At 42.7% G+C, this 21710-nt stretch overlaps 2 protein-coding genes and 1 long non-coding RNA gene across 5 annotated transcripts; 2 read left to right on the forward strand and 1 right to left on the reverse strand.

Moving 5' to 3' along the window:
• Positions 1-144: 144 nt before the first annotated feature.
• Positions 145-3535, reverse strand: LOC136785284 (J domain-containing protein-like). Its single transcript, XM_066746326.1, has 5 exons — positions 3000-3535; positions 2824-2943; positions 1879-1980; positions 1684-1800; positions 145-1298 (listed from the first exon to the last, which is right to left on the reverse strand). The coding sequence occupies exons 2-5, from the start codon at positions 2905-2907 to the stop codon at positions 1080-1082; spliced, it is 522 nt and encodes a 173-aa protein (XP_066602423.1). The 5' UTR covers positions 2908-2943; positions 3000-3535; the 3' UTR covers positions 145-1079.
• LOC136785285 (uncharacterized) lies at positions 1161-1912 on the forward strand. The gene is made up of 3 exons (XR_010824596.1): positions 1161-1300; positions 1384-1688; positions 1776-1912. It is a non-coding gene; the product is annotated as an uncharacterized lncRNA (long non-coding RNA).
• Positions 3536-6108: 2573 nt separating the features above from the next.
• LOC136785282 (phosphoinositide 3-kinase adapter protein 1-like) lies at positions 6109-21358 on the forward strand. 3 transcript variants are annotated; one of them, XM_066746324.1, is made up of 15 exons: positions 6109-6412; positions 7679-7739; positions 8138-8591; positions 9110-9363; positions 17367-17529; positions 17625-18015; positions 18078-18374; positions 18457-18592; positions 18653-18843; positions 18928-19000; positions 19061-19387; positions 19455-19877; positions 19960-20379; positions 20461-21063; positions 21150-21358. In XM_066746324.1, the coding sequence occupies exons 2-15, from the start codon at positions 7730-7732 to the stop codon at positions 21164-21166; spliced, it is 3759 nt and encodes a 1252-aa protein (XP_066602421.1). In that variant the 5' UTR covers positions 6109-6412; positions 7679-7729; the 3' UTR covers positions 21167-21358. The 3 variants fall into 3 exon arrangements, with proteins under 3 accessions (XP_066602421.1, XP_066602420.1, XP_066602422.1); XM_066746323.1 differs by having other exon boundaries at positions 7697-7739; XM_066746325.1 differs by lacking the exons at positions 6109-6412; positions 7679-7739; positions 8138-8591; positions 9110-9363 and adding an exon at positions 15126-15410.
• The last annotated feature ends 352 nt before the right edge of the window (positions 21359-21710 follow it).

Consider the following 21710-nt stretch of genomic DNA (forward strand, 5'->3'; position numbering starts at 1 on the left):
GCTTTGTCCGTGATACGAAACACAGGTACATACGAAACGCGCCTTTTATGTGTAGCTCGTGACAATGGAGCACTCGAGTTTATCAACAGACTCGATAATGACGTAGCTACGGCCCCCCTTTTCCACCCCCCCCCCCCCCCACTCTTCTCAAAAAGCCATATTCCTCCCATCCAATGCTTTCCACTATCTTTTCAATCAGCCGGGAGCTCTCAACGTTATTCTTATCGTCGAGTAACATCACTGTTTGTTAAATGCTTTTCTCCTCTCTCTTTCGTATATATGCATAACTAACTGACACAGCTTTATCGAGCACTCTCATTGTCTACGCTACTTACTTTTACCGAGTCATTATCACCATCATCATCATCACCATTATAATCATCGTCTTTTCCGAGACTTCTCTTTATCCTTTATAATCACTATTATTATTAATATCCATTATATTATCTTCTCTTTACGAAAAAAGAAACCTCGACACGCTTTTACGAATCTTTTATACGAAGCTCCTCGTCCAAATAGTCTCCGCAGAGAGCTAACCTTTCAACGTTTCACCGTTCGCGTGTCTTGTACTCGATACTGTATCAAGCAGCGCCATCTTTCCTCGCGCGACAGTCGATTTGGACGAAGTTGGGGATCCAGATTGATCTTGTCGCTTTTATCAATAATAACATAGGAACAATTTTTTGTAAGGGAAGACTCAACGGTCAGCGACTCGAAACACGAGCAGGGATAACTTACGTGTCGACTTATCTTTATATATGTATTCTCGATATTTATCTATGGCAAAATAGTTTTCCCGCGCAATTTCTTCTCTATGGTTCCTGCTACTATCCCTGTTCTACGCGCCACGTCTCGATACTCGCTTATTATATTTATCTTACTTAATTCTGAGGATAAAAAAAATATTACACGTTATTGCACGAGGTACAACTATAGACAGACGTACACAGTTTGCCCATTTATTCTTGACGAGTTGAAATTCGCAAGTGATAGAGATGGAGGGGAGAGATATTTGAATGAAAATAAAAGTTATATATATAGTATAAAGGTATAATGGAGGGATGGGGGCACAAGTTGATTTAGATCTCGTAGTTGCGAAATTTGTTGATGACCTCGGTTGGGGCCTGAGATTCCCAGTTGACGTTGCTCTGTCGTCCGTAGTAGATGTTGGCGCCACCTTCGGAGGCCCTCCGATGCGGATTGGCTGCCTGGCCCCTCGCGTTTCCCGGTGAGCCACTCGCACCGCTAGAGTCCGGCAGCATCCTGTCCTTCGTCTTCGGCGTGCTCCAGTGCATCGACTGTGAGATCCCATATTCCACTTACCAATTTCTCTCTCTCTCTCTCTCTCTCTCTCACACACACACTTTCATTCTGTATTTCTAGCACAACGCGCAAACATAACCTCTCTTTCTCTCGCGCTCATTGGACCAATCGCGTTCAGCCTTCTATTCAATCAGTCAACAACGTTTCCATCATATTTGCTCGTCAATTTCTATCTACATTCTACCGGTTCGTCAAAGGATACTCTCGAGCCCGAGCGAACCGCCCAGGCAGAGAACCCTTTGAGGAAATGTCAAGATCCAAGTAAATCCAGCGAGTGGAAAAGTAGTCTCTTTCATCAATCGATAACGCGACGCGACGAGAGTAAATAGAGCAGATTCCCGGAAGATGGTGTGTACTCACCTGCTGTACGTGCTCCTTCATGCCCAGCCATTGTTTGTAACTGATCGAGATACCGCTGTGTCGCCATTTGTCATAATTGTTTCTTTTCTCAGGATCGCAGAGGATCTCCTTGGCGTTCTATCAACAAATACAAACACATTCAACGAACGCTGCTTTTCACTTAACCGAAGAAATAGTAGAGCAGAGAGCGGTCACCTTCAGCTGCTGAAACTTCGCCTCGGCCTCTTTGTTACCCTCGTTCTTGTCCGGATGATATTGCAACGCTAGCGCCTTGTACTCCGCTGTGATCTGCTCGACCTGAAAATACCATAAACGCGACTTGACAATCTTTTTATCTCGCTAATCGCTCGGTTATAAGCGTCGGAAAAATCAGTGGATTTGAACAGCTGGCCGAATCGAGCGAACCTGAGTAAACCGAATTATTTACAGACGTTGCATTCGATAGTTCGGTAACGAGAATAATCGCAGTAGTAAGAATGAATTTAATTTTCAAGCTACGAGTTGAAATTCAGTTTTACGGAGAGCCCAAATTGAGTGGATAAACTCAAGGAGGATTTTGCTCAGTTATTATGGCTATTATTTTTTAATTCTATAATATTATATCACAGAGGTAAACCGTGAGTAAAGGCTAGAAACCTTTTTCCTTAATTTCCTACTGTAGCAGACTTTGTCCAATTAAATTTCATCAGAGTCGACAGCTTTATTAAACAATGAGCTTAATCTCATTAAACCTGCAGAGGTCGAAAGAAGCAAGTTTTAGTAAAAGATATTTAGTTTAGCGTAATTGTTCAAGAGAAATATTAGAGGTACGGAGAATTTCAGCAGTAAATAGAGAGAAGGACTCGCGCTCTCTTGACTATACGAATAAAAGCAAGCAGCAGAGATAATTAATGCGAATGTGCGTTTCAATTTTCAGCACCAGTCGAATGAGACTTCGTTAAATAGACGTGAATTTTCAAGAGATTCGAGTAACTGAGAGTTCATTGAATTACACAGATTAAATAAGTTGATGATAGAGGCGCAGTACGGTGGCGCGCGGATAAATGAATTGACGAGTAAAGGGGGCCATTATACATATAGTAAAGTTATGACAGGTGTGACTATATAGCGTTTGTACAAGCTAACCGATTGACAGCTTACCGTGGCAGACTCGTCGCAGCCTAGCAGAGCGTACAAATCCTCATCATCGCTGGGCTTGTAGCTGAGTATATTATCGACGTTCATCGTGGCCAAGATTCGCGCAGGCACTACCGTCCACTACTGGAAGAATTCTTAATGAAAAGTTGGTCGAGCAAATGAATTACCGACGCACCCACCGTTCTGCTGGTTCTTTTCTACGACCAGCTTGTTTTCCTCGTATGCTTGACCTCCTACGTAGTTTATCCTGCTGACTCCCCCTCTCCTAACCTTCCACGTTCACTCTCTCCCTCTCTCCCTCGAAACCGCGCGCGCGCGCGCTATTTCTTCACTCGAAACTATTATCTTTTTCTCTCTATTCCACGGATCAACGTCTCCCTCTCTCGAGAAATATCCGTTCTCTCTCTCTCTCTCTCTCTCTCTCTCTCTCTCTCTCTCTCTCTCTCTCTCTCCTATACACGGTAAAAACTCTGTCTCTCCTCGTTCGACCGTTTGGCTTATCCACCGCGCTCTTCGCCTTTCTCTCTCTCTCTCTCTCTCTCTCCCCCCGTCTAACTATATTCAGTAGCTCGCAGCGCTGTCGTTCCCTTACCCTCTCTACCGATTCAATAGAGTCTCGTGTGCGCGAGCGCGCGCTTCTCAAAAACTCGCCTATTCTCTCTCGTCTGGGTCCTGTCGAGGATTCAACGGTTTCAACCGTCACCTGTTGCGAACGCGAGCGCTCAACACGCGAGACCAAAGTGATGTTTCGAGAGGCCTGGAAAGCCCCGATTCCCGGCAAAAAAAAATTTCACGCATGCGTGGGTACCAAGGTCCATTAGCTGCACCTGCGCAGCATCCCTCTTTCGCTCTAATCCCCCCCCCCCCACTCCTTCATCCGCAGCAGGTCGCCTGCCATTTCGCTCCATTATCCTTTTCGTCTTCATCCACTTCCACGCATTTCCCGTTTATCAAGAACCCCCCCCCCCTCCCTCCACCTCTCCGACAGTCATGTTTACCTTAGCGAGACTGTAATTCGTGCTCGCGAGTTGATCTGCCCGCGCACTCGTCCATCCGAATACTAGACTACCCTCTGACCTTGAACTGATTCTTATCAGCTCTCTCTATCTCTTTCTGCGCCCAGCCGTCCGCTCGACCGATTGATTTTCAAAACTACAAGCCGATCTCGCTCGACCATGTCCGTGAAGCCTCGCCCCACTCGGCTACTCGGTTATGGTATTATACATATATATAGGTAGGTAGAGACTCCCTCGGTAAATCAATCTCACTCGAATCTCGGACTCCTGAAAATTCCATTAAAAGACCATAAATGAAATTTCAAAGCTCCTCTCCAAAGGATATTGAGTAAAAAGTTTATGAATCTCGGTAGATAATCGATGTTGCGCGCTTTGGCTTTGTATATATATATTGCAACGTATAACCGAAAATAGATGTTGCAATTTATATAGCGCGGAATATAAAGCGAGATAAATTCCATATGATGCATTTATTGGTTTTGTGGCTTATTTCTGGAGCAAATCCGCGTATAAATAAAGCGTTGATTAACGTCGCTGCTCTTGGATTATCCTGCTCGAGAGTTAGATGTATACTAATATTCCCAACGGTTTCTCTTGCTTTAAAAATTGTTCCTTGGCGCGACTTAATAGCGATAGCGAAGTTGGTAAGTTTGATGGTAATTTCTTTTAGTTGGCGTTGCAACCGGATATGCAAAGTTTCGCAGGGGAGCCTCGGAAGACCGCTTCTTCTTGTTCTTCTTCTTCTTCTTACTCGTTAAGGATGTAAATTTACCCCCAGGATTATGCACTGTCGGTGAAAAACGGTAGGCTTATGGCCACGAAAACGTGACTGAATGTGTACAGGATCATTAAACATTCGACGCGCAACAGCTACACAGAGCCATGGAAGACGCCAAGGATCATTGGATGCTTTTCTTTAACGAGCGAGACCTCGTCGCAAAAACTATCATCGATTGATTCTCTCTCGTTAGAAACGTGTCTACCTATTACGCTCTTTAAATCGTTCCTCGATGCACGAGAATAATTACCTCGAGCTTTCTTTCATTCAAATTGCACTTTTTCTTTCGATTCTTTCTTTTAATTGTATCAATGCGATCGCGTAGTTTGCAAATCTTTGTCTTTGAAATAAATCCTGCTGCTGGGTTTAACCAAGGTACAAAGCACCAACTTTCTCTCGTATTTTCATCATGGTTTACACAAGCCTCGAGAATATTGTATGTTTTGGTATAGGAAATGACATTTGGGGTACATTTGGCTGGCACGTGTCACGCAGACCCTGCAAACTTTCAAGGACCCTTCCAGTCGGATGGAAATTGAATCTGGGCTTGAAACGAGTGTCAAAAGTAATCGAGAAAAAATACCGGAAGAAGAGAAGAAAATCTTCGAGAGATTTTCCTGTCGAGCGAGCGAAATGGAGGAGGGGAAGGGGGGGGGGGAGTAATACGGTCACGCCGAGAGGGTTCGTGAGACAATAAAAGAGAAAAGGAGGGGGGGGGGAGAAGGAGAGGGTGAATCCTTCGCAAGAAAACTCACGCTTGGGGAATTTCGCGTTCACATGCGTGACTGACACGCAAACTAAACTACTTAATGTCTAATGTTTCATTCCAATCAAGATTTATCGGATAAAAGCCCAGTCCCCCTACTTTTTGTCTAATTAAACATTTCTCTGCCGTATAAAAATTAAATTCCGGTTTGCTCGTTCGTTTTTTATACGATTGAGAGAACAGTGCAATTTTTTAACAAATTTATATTTCTTTACCGCAACTGTATACAAAGGTGAACTTTTCTATTAATTCAAATTTTTACAAAAATAAGAGAACAATGGAATTTTCACGAAAGTCTTTGCAAAAACTACCAGACTATATATTTTCTACAACTTTATATATGCATGTATATAAAAGTTAATAAGGTTACTATTTATTTGCTTCTCCGACAATTAAGAGAACAATGGAATTTTGTTGATTGACAGGAAGCTCGCAAGTATACTGGTAAGTTTAAGGTCTGAATGGATTTGGAAGAGCTTATGATAAATCTCAGTCTAATTGGCGCAGAGAGGCAGAGAGGGTCTGGCTGGCTTGGGTTGGCTTGGGTCTCGAAATAGTCGGGCGCACGTGGCCGTTTCTTAAACAGAGAGGTTGCTTGCGGTGCCAGCAGATGCGTGGGTGCTCGAGGGAGGGGGAATGGAAATGGTCGGGGGGGGGGGGGGGGGAGAGGAGAGCACGAGGACGCGACTCACATGGCGTACTGTCAGTGTTACTCGATCAGCAAACGCTGTAAGTGCTCCCTTTTGCACAGTGCTAGTTTCAACCAAGAAGCGTTCCTTCATTCGGATTTTCATCCAATCATTTTCTCGAATTTTCCAAAACACAAGAAAGGCAGCTGCGATGTCTCCGCGAATCTCCCATTTTTCCCCGCGCTCTCCGCTCAAGAATCGCTAATATTGGATTCGTTCCTTCCTGTGATCCTATTGTTGCATTAACGACCTTGGAAAATGCTTGACGATTCTCGCGGATAATCCGCTTGAAGACATCACCCCCCCACCCTCCCCACCCCCGGCCACTCTCGTTGAGATCCAGGTGAGTCTTGAAAACTTTTGCAAATCTTGTATACAAAAGCTCCCTCGCGATTCATTATTTACAATAACGAGAGAGAAAACTCGCAGTCTGAATTCAATGAAAAGTAATCGCCTTGAGGCTCGCGGTGGCTTCTGAAAATATTTTCGTCAGAGCGTTCCGATCTAATATTAGATCTTGACAGTCGAACTTGAACAGATCTCTCAGGCTGCAAATTTCAGTGAAAAACTCTCTTGCCAACTTTCCTCGAGGCTTTGAGAGATGTTTTCCTTTCGCTGAAATGGATTATACTTGCGCGAGTAATAATTGTGCAGGTATTAAACTCTATTTTTAGTTTTTATATATGCAAGAGGAACGGGTTTGTACGACGAGAAAAGTCTTTAAGGGTGAGGAGGTGGGAGGGAGAGATGCTAAGAAAGGGAAAAAAATGACATAACGAGGGGGAATAGCGAGTGCAAGCATCTGGTAAAATTACTAAAATGAGTAGCGCGTGCCCAAGCGGTACTATATATGCTTCTGTACTACCACAACGATTCACCGGAAGTCTGTTCGGCAGGTGCAGCACTGGCGGATTTATTAATGTACTTGCATCGGCGGAGAGAAAAAAAAGAAAAAAATTAGCAATTGGCAATCGCTTTCTGCACAGCGACACTAAAAATAAAACAGCATTTTAGGGCATATCGAGTTTTCAGCCAGAATCGATAAACACACCGTGGAAAATTCATGGAAAGTCTATACGAAGCTTTCTCTCGCTCCTCGATGCTTCCATGGACTCGAATGACATCCGAAAATAGCGCGTTGCACGAGCCACAAGGCGCGAAAGCTCCGAGGGAAAATGGAAGAAAAAGAAAAATGGCCGCGAATTTTCTTGCCCTCTGGCCATAGTAGAATAAAACGTGTTTACTCGCAAAATTTTCCTTTGGTTGTACACTTTTACGCGGTAGGAATTCGATTCGCTCTTTCGAGCACTCTATACAGCATGGCTCTAGCTTTGTTCGATGATGGATTATATACTTTCAATAGGAAGATTTTTATCGAAGATAAAACTTGCGTTCTACATAGATTATACATTTTATACATACCGTACTATATCACGATAATTCATACGTGACGCTGGAAACGGGGAAAGCACGAGTGATACGATTTCGCCCACGTTCCTGCGCTAAATTAAGCGTTTAGCCGCGTTTTCGAGCAAATGAATGAAATCCTTGGCTAAGCCACACCGATGAGGTACGCAGCTACGTTTTAATGGAACAATTTATTTCATAGATCTTCCATCTATTCCAGGAATCCCACTCCGGGACAGGACAAAGCTTCGACATGGCTCTGGGTAAGCACGCATGTTTCACAACAATTCCTACGATATTATAAATCATCCAATTCCTAAGAGGAAGCTCATCGTTGAAGGATTTCGATTTGCATTCGTTGCGAAGCTCGCGAATCGCGCGGCACGATCGGAGATGTGGATGTTACGCGTGTGGATAGAGAGGGAAAGTGTGTAAATGTGTGAGAGAGCAACATCCGGTAGCAGGCACCGTAGCCGCCAAGGGTTTAGCTCGACGCACGATGCGGAGTCTCGAAACTTTCCACTATTGCCGCTCAGTCTTCGAAGAAACCTTCAACGCGACAGAGCCGACTCCGAGGAGAATAATTAAAAATTCTATCGCTTCTATTGGCAGTATTGATAAAAGAATTCAGAGAAATTTAATAAAGCCTCTATGTTGACAGACAATCCCTCGTATTTCTCGGTATCGGCCGAGTGTCAACAAAGCAGCCGAGCGAGCGACTCAGCGAAGAGTCGAGCGTCGGGTCTCGGTGGTTTGTTTAGAAGGAGGTCCTGCAAGAGGGAGACGGAGAGCAGTAACGCTCCAGTGACCAATCAGAAGAAAGGATTGAGGAGTCTGTTTAGATCCGTGAGTGCTTGCCAGGCGGATGAAAGGACCCGGCAATTGTTGAGGGGCGAGCCTAGGCCAGAGGATATAGCGCCACCGTCTCCTTATTTATCGCACAAGAAGACCGAGCCTCGCAGGAGAACCGGAAGAGAAGCAAGATTGTTGAAATCCAACAGTGAATTGTTGTGCAGCGATATGGTTTATTGCCAGCCTGCCGTGGCCGGTGGCGTCCTCGACGACGAGGACCACGATGACGCTGGCGAGGTCTTCCTCGGTCACGGGGATGCAAGGTATGTACCACCTCCACTTGCACTTCCACTGCTCTATTTATATATAAAGTCTCGTTAACGGGATCCCTCACGCCTTCTTTGTCGACAGTTAAAGTCAATAAACAATTAGTTTAATAAAATTCAAATGCGAAGCAAATTGAACAATCGGGCGTTTGTAGGACAATGTGCCAGTCCTAACGAGTCAAACGAACTTAAAAACACTCAAATTAGTTGAAAAATAACGCTGTACCATTGTGCCGCGTTCTTGAAGAGAGGTTACTTTTGGTTATATCCACTTCAAGAACGCGGGACAGTGGTACAGCGTTATTCTTCATTCGATTTGAATTTTTTTAATCTCGATTGACTCGTTAGAATTGGCACCTTGTCATAAAGAAGCCCGTTTTTGCAATTTGCTTCGCATTTGACTTTTATTAAACGAATTTTTTATTGACTTGTACTGTCGGTGAAGCTCGCGTGAGGGATCCCGTTAATAGCGAATAAACAAAATTAACCCTATACGTATACACGCTTATATACAGGTATTACAATTTATCATCGAGCTTGAATAAATCCAGCAAAGCCGATCGAAGGAGGCACTCGATAGGTGGAAGCTTCTTGAGCAGGGAAAGGATCACGACGCACACGCATTTTCTCGACACGAATATCACGGTACCGGAAGACGTTGCTCCTCCTATTCCGCTGGAGATCCCCGAAGAGAGAGACTGCGTCGATGGAGTCGCGATCCCGTCCAAGACTAGAAGACGAAAACGACGTGGAGCCTCCTTTGGAAAAGGTCAGTATATAGAAATTCTATTTGCTTTGGATTTGCCTGTGTCATCGCCGTTCCCACGGGATATGGAATATATTCTAGACCCGCATGAACGCCCGCGTTGTTCAGACCCAACGTCCACTTGTCAGCTCGAATGCCTTCGTGTGTGCATTATCGTTCTACTCACTCGACTGCTTAGTCAATTTTTATATCCCCTGCTGTCTTCCCCTCCCCCCCCCCCCCCACTTCAACCCCTACAAACAAGTCAATATAATCGAAATTCAACGCATCGGTGCTTCGAATAAATACGGCGCACGACTGCTTTCTTCTCATAATATCTTGCTCCGTATCTCGAAAAGTTACTGATACATGCATAAGATACAAATGGATGATAGAAAGCTCGCCCTTATCGAAGCACGGGTAATCTTCGGATAAGAGAGGCTGGCGAAGAATTTCGTTTGTTTTCTTCGATATATCGTGTGTTTATTATACGCGTGTATATATACAGTAAAAAGAAGAAAATTTGCCGAAAGGTACAAGCAAGTTTTTCTTCAGTTTTATTATTCCGTGCAACCGGGCTTGTCCTCGGACACTTTAAAATGTCGTTAAATTTCGTGTAACGATGCGCGGTCCGTCGTACGTTCTCTGAATTTGATAAAAGCCCGCAGGAATTCTCGGTAAAACTCGACAATATTACCAGGGGTAGGGGGAAGGGGGGGGCAGAAATTTGGTTAAAAGATATGGAAAAAGAATAAAAAGATAAATAGGGGGGGGGGGGGTGGTCGATGTTAGTGTTTTGAATCGGGATTGCAGTAGCTTAGGAAAGAGTGGGAAAGGGGGGGGGAGTCTGCTGGGGAGAATTCCTGGAAGTTTAGAACTGTTACTTGTAAGTTGAGAAGCCTGGCGGGTTCGTGTGTTGGTTTTCGTTGTTTCTTACCGAGAAGGACGGTTCGTTTACCAGCCACGTGTTTTTCGTTAATCGAAGCCAGAACCGTGAGGGAGTTTATATATGCGCACGCGACTCCCCAGCTTCCCAAAGCTAATATTTTTCACGCGTGAAACGAAAAGTTCAACAGATCGAAGCAGCCCTATCCTTGAAGAAATACACGTTGCGCCTAATTATTATTCCATGCTCCAAACGAGTCCGGCAAACGCACGAAACTTGACAAATTCCGTGAGTTAATATTATTCATGGGAAAAGAAAGTCGATCGGGAAAATATCGAATACACGGAGGGAATTTTTACCGAACGTGCAAAACTTTGAACCGGATACGAGTTGAGAATTGCTTTGCTCTGTGTAGAGTAAAGGGTCGGAGATGAGATGGGCTGTCAGCTTCCGGTTTACGTTCCCGTAAAGTCTTCTTCTTCTTCTTATAAACACGTGCACAGCTTCGGTGACAACTCGTGCTACGCCAACAATGAGCCTGCATCCCAGATTTTTCTCAATTCTCTAAAACACATTTTTACGGCCCAACTCGGCTACCGAATCAGTTCCAACTCGTGTCTCGTAAAACCTATTATATGACATACATATTTATGACGCAACGATCACGAAAGGATAGAAAAGCGAGAGAGAGAGAGAGAGAGTTGGTCTAAAGATAGCGGTCGATAACCGTGATATTAAGCATTCCGTTGGCAAGCTTTCCATCCGTACCTATACTCCGCTTCCCGGTGCGGGACACGCATCTACGATTTCCGGTCCCGGTGTGCTGCATCTACCGTAATCCGCAACCTCGTCCGTTTACGATCCCGTTTCCGGCAACTCCAAAATGGCTGCAGGAAGTCACCCAACGATTCGTCCATCATCCTCCCAAGAAAAGCCCCGATAGAAACCATTTCGCAAAATGACCAGGATTCCCAATGACTATATACGTCGCGTGAATCGAGATGAGAACACCTGTGAAATCGCTCAAATCGTCCAGACCTACCTTTCATATATATATATATATATATATCTGTGTGTGTGCGCTCCAAATACGAATTTCTCTTCCATCCCTGATACCATATACGTATTATTTACCATGTATATACGAACACGTGTGTATGTATATATATGTGTATGCGTGTGTCCCGTTTTCAGCAGGAGATTCGGGCATCGAGCCAGTATGACATTATATTTTCTTATTACGTTCATTCAATGAGATTCTCTCAACGTCCATTCAACGAACCGAAAGTTTCACCCCGGCTAGAAGATTATCCCTGGAAATTCTATACTTTCGATTAAAATTGGACACCCTGTATAGATATTTATCGAGGTTGAATGGACATATCATCCAGCGCATTTAACGAGCGCTGATTGGTCAATACGCGATGTCCGGCGGTGAGATTTGTCGGAGGACCGGAAGTTATCTTTGTCCCGAACTATCTTCAATAATTCCACTCGATTATTCCCATTCTAGGAAAACAATAATCTTTCCTGTTTTCTATTTCTAGCCTCGTCTCTCGGAACAATGCCATAGGATGAGTAATCCGTCTTTGCTCGGTCGTGTTTACAATTTTGTGGGACTAATGACTTTGGAATTTGTTGCATGCACATTGTGCATGTAGAAACTAGAGTAAACACTGGGAGGGAGGAAGATGGGATCTATTGACTGTCAAATTAATCTAATGAAATCTAATCCATTCTTGGTCAGTTCTGTTTACAATTTTGCGGGACTAATGACTTTGGAATTTGTTGCATATATTGTACATGTACAAACAAGGGTAAACACAGGGAGGGGGAGGAAGATGAAATCTATCGACTGTGTAAAATAAATCTAATGAGATCCAACCCATTCTTGGTCAATCCCGTTTCTATTTTTATAGCTTTAATGACTTTGGAGTTTGTTGCAGTATATGATATACACAACATGATGTGTATATATGTATTGTACGCTTACATGTTTGAGTAAACCCTGGAAGTTGGGAGATCCGAAATTGATTAATTAATCTAATGACATTTCATCCATTCTTGGTCAGTTCCGTCTACATTTTTATAGGGCTAATGACTTCGGAATTTAATGCATACTACGTGTGTATGTGTATCGCACGCTTACATATTTAAGCACAAACTCTGGGAGTTGGAAGATCGAAATTGATAAATTAATCTAATGACATTTAATCCATTCTTGACCCGTCGTGTTTATATTTTTGCAGGACTAATAACTTTGGAATTTGTCGCACGGTATATATACACTATCCGTATTGTACATACTCGTGTGTACACAAGCAAACACTAGGAGTGAGGAAGATCGAAACCCATCGGCTAATTAATCATTGCCTATTAAGTTTGCCACTCTGCATCTTAATTAATCACTGTTATTGCTCCCTTGCAGTCCACTAATTAAGTATATAGCTACTACGTAAATTATTATTTGTTCAGACGTCGTCCTACGAAAGTTGTGTTGGACAAATTTCTAATTAATTATCGCGTCGCTTGGAAAAATGGAATTCTTTCGGCACGGCTTACATCAATCTCGGGAATTTGTTTTCAAGAGCGATTCTGCTTGTTTGTTCGCGAGAAGAGCGAAAGAGAGAAGATGGCGGATGGCGGATGGTTTCGCCTCTGGTAGGCTAATTTTAAACGCGGCGCAACGCTCTTTCCTGACGGACAAGCGGCGTTTCAGCCTGATGGTGAAAGCTGCACAGCGATAGGCCTGCCTTTTTTCAGCAAAATTCTATGTTCGATCGCACCGGGACCGTTAATTATCAATTGGCGCACGGTTCGGCCAAGGACGATCCCTCCTCTGCTTATCGGGTTAGCAGCTTCAAAACGATGTTACACCTTCAATTTCCAGTTGGAGGAAAAAACTGAATTCCTGCTGCAATACGAGACAAGCTTCTCGGCTCTTAGACAAGCAGGAATTTTGCAGCTTCATGCTCCGCACGTAACGAGAAACAACGTGCACACCCCTCTCCCTTATTTACGATTATTATACAAATGCTATTTATACAACCTTCGACGACTTTTCCCATTTCTATTCCTATCGTCTGTGACGGTGATAACACTATTAAAAATAATGAATTTGTATAGTTGGAAACTAGTGATCACTTTGCATCATACGTGCATGTATACACTGTGAATTATAACGAGAGTCTACGTAGTTATATACTCTAATATTGGAGAAACAAAAAGTCAATTACCGAGCTATTATTTCACCGGAGTTTTGTATTTTTACGGATTAATACAAAGCGCGCGCTTTTTTCCTCATATTTACTATTTTTAAACCAATGCTATTTGTATACAAGCTTTTAACAACTTTTCCTATTTCTATCACTATCGTATGTATGCGATAGTGATAGCAGTATTAAAAATAAATTCGTGTACAGTCTCAATGAAAGATCTCTTTCCATGATATACATATACATATACACAGTGAGCGACAACGACAGCGTGCTCAATTTAGCATTGATTAATCAATGATCAATGTACACTAATTGAAAAATTCTCAACTACTACGTTGTATTGCTATCTTAGGGAATATTCCTATTTCGACGGATTATACCCCGTTGAGTAAGCATAAAAAAGCATGGTTCTTGCGCGGGGTTTTAAGAAAATGTATTATTTATTAGGAGGATGGCTCAACAGAACCGTCTGTCAGACGCTGATGAGAAGAGTTTGATATACGCCGTCGTCGTACGTTTCTTCATTCTTCAGATAAGATTGTTCGTTCAGTGAACGAGGGAGAGCAGCTCTCTTCTCCGATTTCGTAATTGGGCTGCAGCAATTTTTGCATTAGACCAGTTTTACCGAGGGACGATTCTCGTTCGGCGCTACTAGCCAACTGTATATACCATTTATATATATATAGCATATATTGTATACTGTAGGGTGATTGTTCTTTGTTTCTAAAAGAGAAAGGGAGAGGGGAGAAATTTGTGAATAACATATATAGATATATAGATATAAGAGAACTGAGTGCGCTCACCGTTAGAGAAAATGTAAAAATAAGATGCTTTTGAGATTAGGCGCCGGAGATAAGGAGGTATCGTTATAGGATAAGCATGATGTTTGTCTGCGGAGAATGGGCCTCAACCGTAAAAGACCTTTGGAGAGATCAACGGAAACGAGAACGATAAGCGTTGCCCTTTAAAACCTTCTTCAAGTAGAATTTCGATCCTTACGTTCAATGGGGCCCCTGTTGCATCTACGAACTTATGTCAGTTATGACTTAATTCAATTCTTCTTCCATTCCATGCCCCTTTATTAAAAGTTTTCTCTTCTCATTTCTCTTCGTTGCTTTATTGTATAATACCACTATCTTATAAATTCTAGCAGGTTTTCGATTTCGCTCGACACTCGCGTACCTTATAAAATAGAATTATTCGATTCCTCCTACCCCGTGATCCTATATAGCAGACGCTTTTCCACTCGGTACGTTTACTTTATACGAATTGCTGGTGGATCGTGCAAAAAAGCCTGTCTCTTATTGAAGAGGAGCGAGCGGAGGGCTCAAGTGGCGTGGGATATCATTTGTACCATGTAGTTGAATTAAAGGGTGAAGGAATGGAATTTTGAAAAAATACTGACGAGATAAGCAACGAGGAAGAAGAACACGAACGATAAGAGAATGCGAAAGAGGAGGAAGCAAAAGCAGAAGACAATTTAGTGCGCAGGCGCCGGAGCTTACAGCCCACTAGCGCTAAACTGGCGAAAGCAGCAACTGGCAGCAACTGGAACTGTCTGGAACTGGCTGAGGCTGACTAGTGCCGCTGTAGTGGAAGAAGTGGTGGACTAACAGCGGTCAGTCAGTAGTAGAGTGAGTAGGCTGAGTAGGCAGCATTCAGCAATGCGTTAGTAACGATAGGGAGACCGGTGCCATCGCTTCCCTCCCTGCCTGCCAGTTTCTCTCACGATCCACGATAATCGTGTAAAACTCGAAAGTCTCTGCAATCAAATACTATCAACGATATATACAGACCCCCACCCTCCTCCTATCCTTCTATTCCTCCTCCTCGACCAACTCTTATCGTAATTCTTTAATATGAGCCTATTCCGCTGAAAAATTAAAATTCTTTTGTGCGGTGAACATACAGAAATAAAATGAGGATCCAGGAGGAGATTTACGCGAAAAAGAGCGCCGAGTATTTTGGTGAGTCTCTGCAAGCTTTATTATTGTTTCTTCGCGGATTAGACAATAATAAAATTGTATAGGTAGTTTGCGAAACGAATAGTTTAAGAAATTGAAGAGATAATTAAGGGACGAAGAATAATAATTGGAAAAACGTTAGCTATTATGAGCGAGTTGAGTTGGAGTTGAGTAAAGTGGATGAGGGGGGAACCTTCCGAGAAATCCAACAATAAATTGTGATAGCGGCCGTTTCTCATAAATGCTATTAAACTATTCAGAGGAAACTTTCATTATTTACATCTTTCTTCGCGAGAATCTTCTTGGAAAAGATGTAATGGATGCAGCTATACCCATCGAATATCAATGAGAGCTCTTCTACCATCTTCGATTTCGCTATTTCTCACCTTTCTTTCTACCTTGAACGTACCATAGATTCTCTCACAATATTAACTTTTGCCACGTATCAAATTCGTTCCAGTTGATTTCTCGTTGTTCGCGTCATTTCTATACGTAAACGCAGTAAGTTTTCCGCATCCAAGAATTCAGTAGATGGCGAATTCGCAGTGCTCACAGCTGGAAGAGGATCGGGGGGCTGCAGAAGAGACGTAATTCTAATTATGGTCATGGGCAGACAGACAGACAGATCCAAAAGCAACGGGAAACGGCACGCGACGAGGCTTGCATTTATGAAGCGCCGGCTGCCGCTCCGGGGTTTTAGTCGACGCGAGAGGGTAGGGGAAGAAGAAGCTACTCGTTTATGCTCGCCATGCTCGGCTCACGCTTCCCTCCACCGTGGTACAAGCATCGAAGGACAAATAATCTTCCCTGCCAGATCTGCTCTTGTGTTTATTTCTTTTTACCTCGTACCCCATGCCACCCACATATCCCCACCTCGGTACTCCCTGCAGCTATTCCTCGAACAATCTCGATGGCCATTCGTCGCAAACGTTGACGTCGAACAATTAATTTCTGCAACAGTAATTAGCCGCCAATTTATCAAATCTTCACCGACTATAACTTTCACACGGATAAGTTTTTTCTTTTTTCCTATATATATATATATATATATTTATATATAATTACACACCGAGAGAAAAAAAAGTTCTAACGAAAGCGATGAGAGCCATTTATGGTCCACGTGCGAAATTCAGCAGTAACGCAGAACGCTACGAACACTGCAGTGACTTCTAACGATTATTACCCAGTTTCCTGTTCGTGCGCCAACTACAAAATACGCTCGCGCGCCTATAATTCGTTCTACGAGCGGAAAGGAAACTTCGGAACCGGAAACCAAAGCGTTAGACGTTTGCCGTCACGTGCCTCACGTTCCCAATGAAGAACCTGGCTTGAAACTTCTCCCACTGTTCGATTAACACGTGCTTCGTCTACTAAAGCACCAGTGCAGCCTTATTTACACAATAAATTGATGAGCTTTCCTAGCAACAGCTCTCGATTCAATTTCACTCTTCGCTCTGTTGCCGTTGAACTATTCTAACGAATCTTATTATTATGACTATTACTAACAATATCCCAGCTAGCAAACAAAATTCTTTTTAAATATTCGTGGACCTCTGGTTTATGAAACAAAACAGATATTTTCTCTCGAACTCTTTAAGAATTCGAAAAAAAAAAAAAAAATGTACCATGAGAGTTGAGGAAACTCACTTTTTACCTTTTCAAATTAAAACTCTTAAAGGATTCTTCTTACACTATAGCCGAGTTAGCTATACGCAAGAGGGTTTACGTAAGTATATTATAATCAAGCAGAGGCTTAATCATCAACGACTCCAATGACGTTAAGCCTGAAATTCGATGACGCCAAGGGACTTTCGAAAAGAATAATAATCGAATAATGATTCTTTTGTACTATCAGAGATACCCATATCTCATTCGAGATTCTTTTTATACCTCATTCACACTTTCCACGACTGATAAACTATAATTTCCTTCTAATTGTTTCGCTTGGATTCGTTGCAGGCTCCCACTCGACACTGTCATCCACCAATGAGGAGATCCAGCAGTTAAACGACGATGTCGTCTTTGTGTCGAGCAAAGAAAGCGAAGCTGCGAATTTATGGATCAACTATTTGACAGCGTGCTTCGAGCAAATCAGCCGACAACAGGGTAGACCACCCTTTAGGTTAGTTAAATCCTTTAATTTTTTTTCAATTAGTGCAATATTAATTAGCCGCCTTGATGGATCTTCGATAATTTTATTTGTTGTATTTGCTACAGGGTGAAACAAGCCACCGTGGAAGAGTCGTGTGCAACGAGCGTTCTTGACGGAGTGCAGAAATCTCGACTACAAATCATCGTGGTATGCCCGGTCCTTCTGGAAAGAGCCGGAAGTCAAGCCGAGCAAGTTTCCATTTTAACTAAACGCCTGATACCGGAAAGGGTACTAGGTATGATGCTCGGCGTTCATGAGAGTCACGTAAACGAAACCCAGAAAGCATCCTTGGTTACTTACCATCGTTGGAACAAGTTCTTTGTTAAGGATCAGGACGAAACGTTCGTCGGAGAGTTCCTCAGAGAAGCTCTCTCCATTTTAGGCACTGTTTCTGCTGCCTCCAGCCTTAAAAGTGATAAAACTGCCTTCTCTGTTCATCCTAAAAAAGTTAAACTGGTAGGATTCGAAGGAAACCACAAAGAATCGAGTGGTATTTTATTTGATTGGTTTTATTACAGAGTCAGAATAGGGTAATCGCTTTGTTAAACGAGCCGCTCCACCCTGAAGACAACGTGGTGGTTAGCGTGGATCGCTGCGGGGAATCTTTAGACGTGGCCAGTGTGAAGAGGAGGAATCCTTACACTCTCCAGTTCTCCATCCCGGAAAGATGCCTCGACGTCTCTATGCTCATCGGGGTTCGAATTTTCAGGAATGGATGTCCTTTAGGGGTACGTCAGATCAAATGCGAGAGTAGACTCAGAGAACTCGACCAAATTCTCAGGGCGCACGATAATCCTCTCGAATTCATATGCCAGGTATAATGAGAACAAACAGCATTATAAGGATTGATAGGAATTTCCTTCTAATTTACTAATTACCAATTTTCATTCCATGTAGACCTTTGGTTTCAACCCTGGAGATCGTGAGCAACTGGACAGTTGGATGGTCCACGCTTTTCAACGAAACATACCACCGAATTTCAACCTTTTATCGACTCCTAGCGGCATGGTTCACACGCACAAGAATCAATCTAGTAATTATTCGTAAGACAAGGAATCTGGATGATAATAATTGTTGATAATTTATTTGTCAGGTCCGGAGGAGAATCCAACGTTGCTGCATTTCGCTGCACGTTTCGGTTTGGAAAGATTAGCCTGGCAGCTTTTGGAATGTCCTGGAGGCGACGTGGCGTGTGAGTTAAGGAACGTGGCCGAGCTGACGCCAGCCGAACTTGCAGAAAAATCAGGCCACGCCAGACTAGCTCATCAATTACGAAGTCATATGGTATAAATATGTACTTTTATTAGTCCTCGCGCGTCTTTGATTTGTGCAAATTCGTTTTAACGCTTTTCCACTCTGTCTCGACAGCAAATGAACGAATTCAGCAACGTGTACAGCTACGTCAAAGTCATAAGTGAAAAAGCATCTGATACCACTGAAGGTGAGTTAAAATTTAATCTGACCGTCGAAGCATGAGATTTCAATTGGGAGTGATTCTCAGTTAAGCACCCGTCGACTAAGAGAAGCAACTCGATGGGTACGGGAGACAATCATAAAGAGACTAAGGGGAAAGATGAGACGAATGAGAAAGAAGATTATTGTAGACCAAGAGCACTGAGCGACGCTTATTCAGTTCCGCCAGCGGCAAGACCAGTTACGAGTTTGTTTCTTCCTGGTGTTGCGGGTACTCCGCTTACTGCCAACAGTCCCATAGGCACTGACTACTCGATTGTTCCACCACCGATGCCTGTCGAACCTGTGTCCAGTACCGACAACAGCTTTCGTCCTTCGTCTCTGCAAGGATACGTCAGGATGTGTCCTGCTCCAGGTAATTTTACACTTTTCGCACTTCTCACTTACCCACTACTGCAACTTAAATCACTGCGACTTTTCAGGAGGGGAAACTGAAGAGTCCAACGTAACCGGAAACGATCAAGCTGGGCACCACATGGATCAGACAGCCAAAGATACTGACTTCAATGCAGCAGCAGTAGTAGTAGCATCCTCCAGCAACAATTCTTATCCAGGAGTGTCGAAGAATGGATCTTTGAAACGAAAAGATCAAGCCTGCCCGCAAGACGAGCTTCTCGAAATTATCAACGATTTTAAAAACAATGTTTTTACTATTTCCGAAGTAGAGAGATTGGTGGACAATTGGAAGAATCGAAACGATGTTCAACAGAGCTTCAAGGATAAACAAAGACAGTTGATGGCCATGAGAGAAGAATATGAGAGAATTCAGAAGAGAATCAAGGATGATATGAGGGCTCCTACTCCTTTTGACAGGATAAGGAAATTCTTTTCAAAAGGAAAGAAGGGTGGGTCTCATTATTATTATTATTATTACTATTAAATAAATATAGTATTATTATTCTATTGATAATTCGTACAATAATTCAGATGGCAAAGACGCAATTCGCGCAAACGAAGAGATCGTATCGAAATTAGATGGTTCGACAAGTGGATTGGGAGATCACCGTCCAGTGAGCAGTTTGAGTCTGCGTAGCATTTCGAGCTCATCCTCGTCGGGACGTATGAGCATCGCAAGTGGTTGCAGCGGTGCCAGTCTCGGTGACAGTGGAACTCACTCTGATCCCGAGGACAAAAGGTTGCAAAGTCTCAGAGAGGACAAATCCAGCCTGCTAAACTACGAAATCCCACCAGCCCCCAAACCTTTCTCCAATAAATACTCGTCAACACCACGCTATACTCCATCTCCGCGCTGCCCTACAGAGGATAATCACTTTGACTTCCGTACTGCCTTGGCTCAGACAGATCAGTATTATTTATCCTTCCCAATGTCTGCATTATCATCAAATTGTAAGGAACTCGACCATCTTGATTAATTTCAATAACGCAAATCTGCAATAACTCTAAAGTACACCCTTATCTCTATTTCAGCTCTGAAGGAACAGGATGAACTTCCAACCCCTTGTTCGCCAAGCGACAATATTCTTGGGGATCGCCCTAAATTTAATTCAACCAATTACGTAAACGTCGAATCAAATTTGTCTCCGAAAATCATGCTCCGTCCTCCGACTGGATTGTGCATTCCTGCCAATTACACAAATATCGACCCAAGTAACGAGAAGGCACAAACTTTCCAAGAGCTTGCCCAAGTTCATAGAAATGACTCCGCAGAACCGATCACTGTTACGGAAACCACGACTGCCGATACAAATTCTGAAATGAAATCCACTAAGGAGATTTGCAGAAGCAATGGGGAAATTGAGAAGATTGTCGGAGAAACGTCCGGATCTGAGGAATCAAAAGATCCCGCAGAGATCATTGACACGGATCAACTGGACGGCGAACGATGGAACAACCAACCAATCAAGTCAAAGACTGAAAATGCCATCAGTAATGATAAAACGGAAACCTTGGATTCTGGCGAAGGAAAACCATTTCCAGATTATATGAATGTCACTACATGCTTAGCCGAAGACATTGATAAATCTGCCAACATCCCAAAGAAACGAATTGGTCCTCCAGTACCACCAAGAAGTATGTAATATGTTTAAGAAAGAAATATCAAATGATTCGAATCATTTAATTGGTGCTATTTCCTAATTTATATTTTACTGTTACAGCTACTTCCAGCAAGTAAATAAATATTTCATCTATGAATTGTTTATAAAATCCTAATCGAGTTTTAGCCGGTAGTATGTATAATAAAAAGACAAAATGCCTATAACTACAAAAGTATAATATTTCGGTGAGCGTTATTGTAAAAATCTGTAAAATGAATTATAATAGTTCTTATTTTTCAATTAATTCTTTTTACGTTGGATTTAAGTTATTGTATATGAGAGAGAGGAGGGGAGAGGGGAGAGAGGGAGAGAGAGAGAGAGAGAGAGAGAGAATGAATTCGTGTACCATTGTGCATTTATAGCTCTTAATTAAGTAATATATCTATACATATACATAAGAATATTAATTGTAATTTCTACTGGTAAATCAATTGAATCTAATTCTGTATAAAAATGTTTAGTTAGCATAGTAAGTTTATACTCTATAAAAGTCGAAGCTAGCAGCATAAAAGAATGATACGAGTTTGCTAAAGATTTAAAAGTACTATCTAATATGCAAATCAAATAGACATGACTGGGTCGTCCTCGAGATCAAACGGGATACTCCCAAGAATCTCATTA

Source organism: Prorops nasuta, unplaced genomic scaffold (assembly GCF_024137725.1).
Source record: "Prorops nasuta isolate Cenicafe-Biocafe unplaced genomic scaffold, Cenicafe_Pnas_1.2 PNAS00223, whole genome shotgun sequence".
NCBI lineage: Eukaryota > Metazoa > Arthropoda > Insecta > Hymenoptera > Bethylidae > Prorops > Prorops nasuta.

Coding starts and splice junctions, on each gene's coding strand:
- LOC136785282 (XM_066746324.1), top strand. Junction 18,844..18,927: donor ATCAATTACGAAGTCATATG/GTATAAATATGT, acceptor CTGTCTCGACAG/CAAATGAACGAATTCAGCAA. Junction 19,388..19,454: donor CAGGATGTGTCCTGCTCCAG/GTAATTTTACAC, acceptor GCGACTTTTCAG/GAGGGGAAACTGAAGAGTCC.
- LOC136785284 (XM_066746326.1), bottom strand. CDS start 2,907: ATGAACGTCGATAATATACTCAGCTACAAGCCCAGCGATGATGAGGAT. Junction 1,981..2,823: donor GCTGCGACGAGTCTGCCACG/GTAAGCTGTCAA, acceptor TGGTATTTTCAG/GTCGAGCAGATCACAGCGGA. Junction 1,801..1,878: donor CGAAGTTTCAGCAGCTGAAG/GTGACCGCTCTC, acceptor ATTTGTTGATAG/AACGCCAAGGAGATCCTCTG.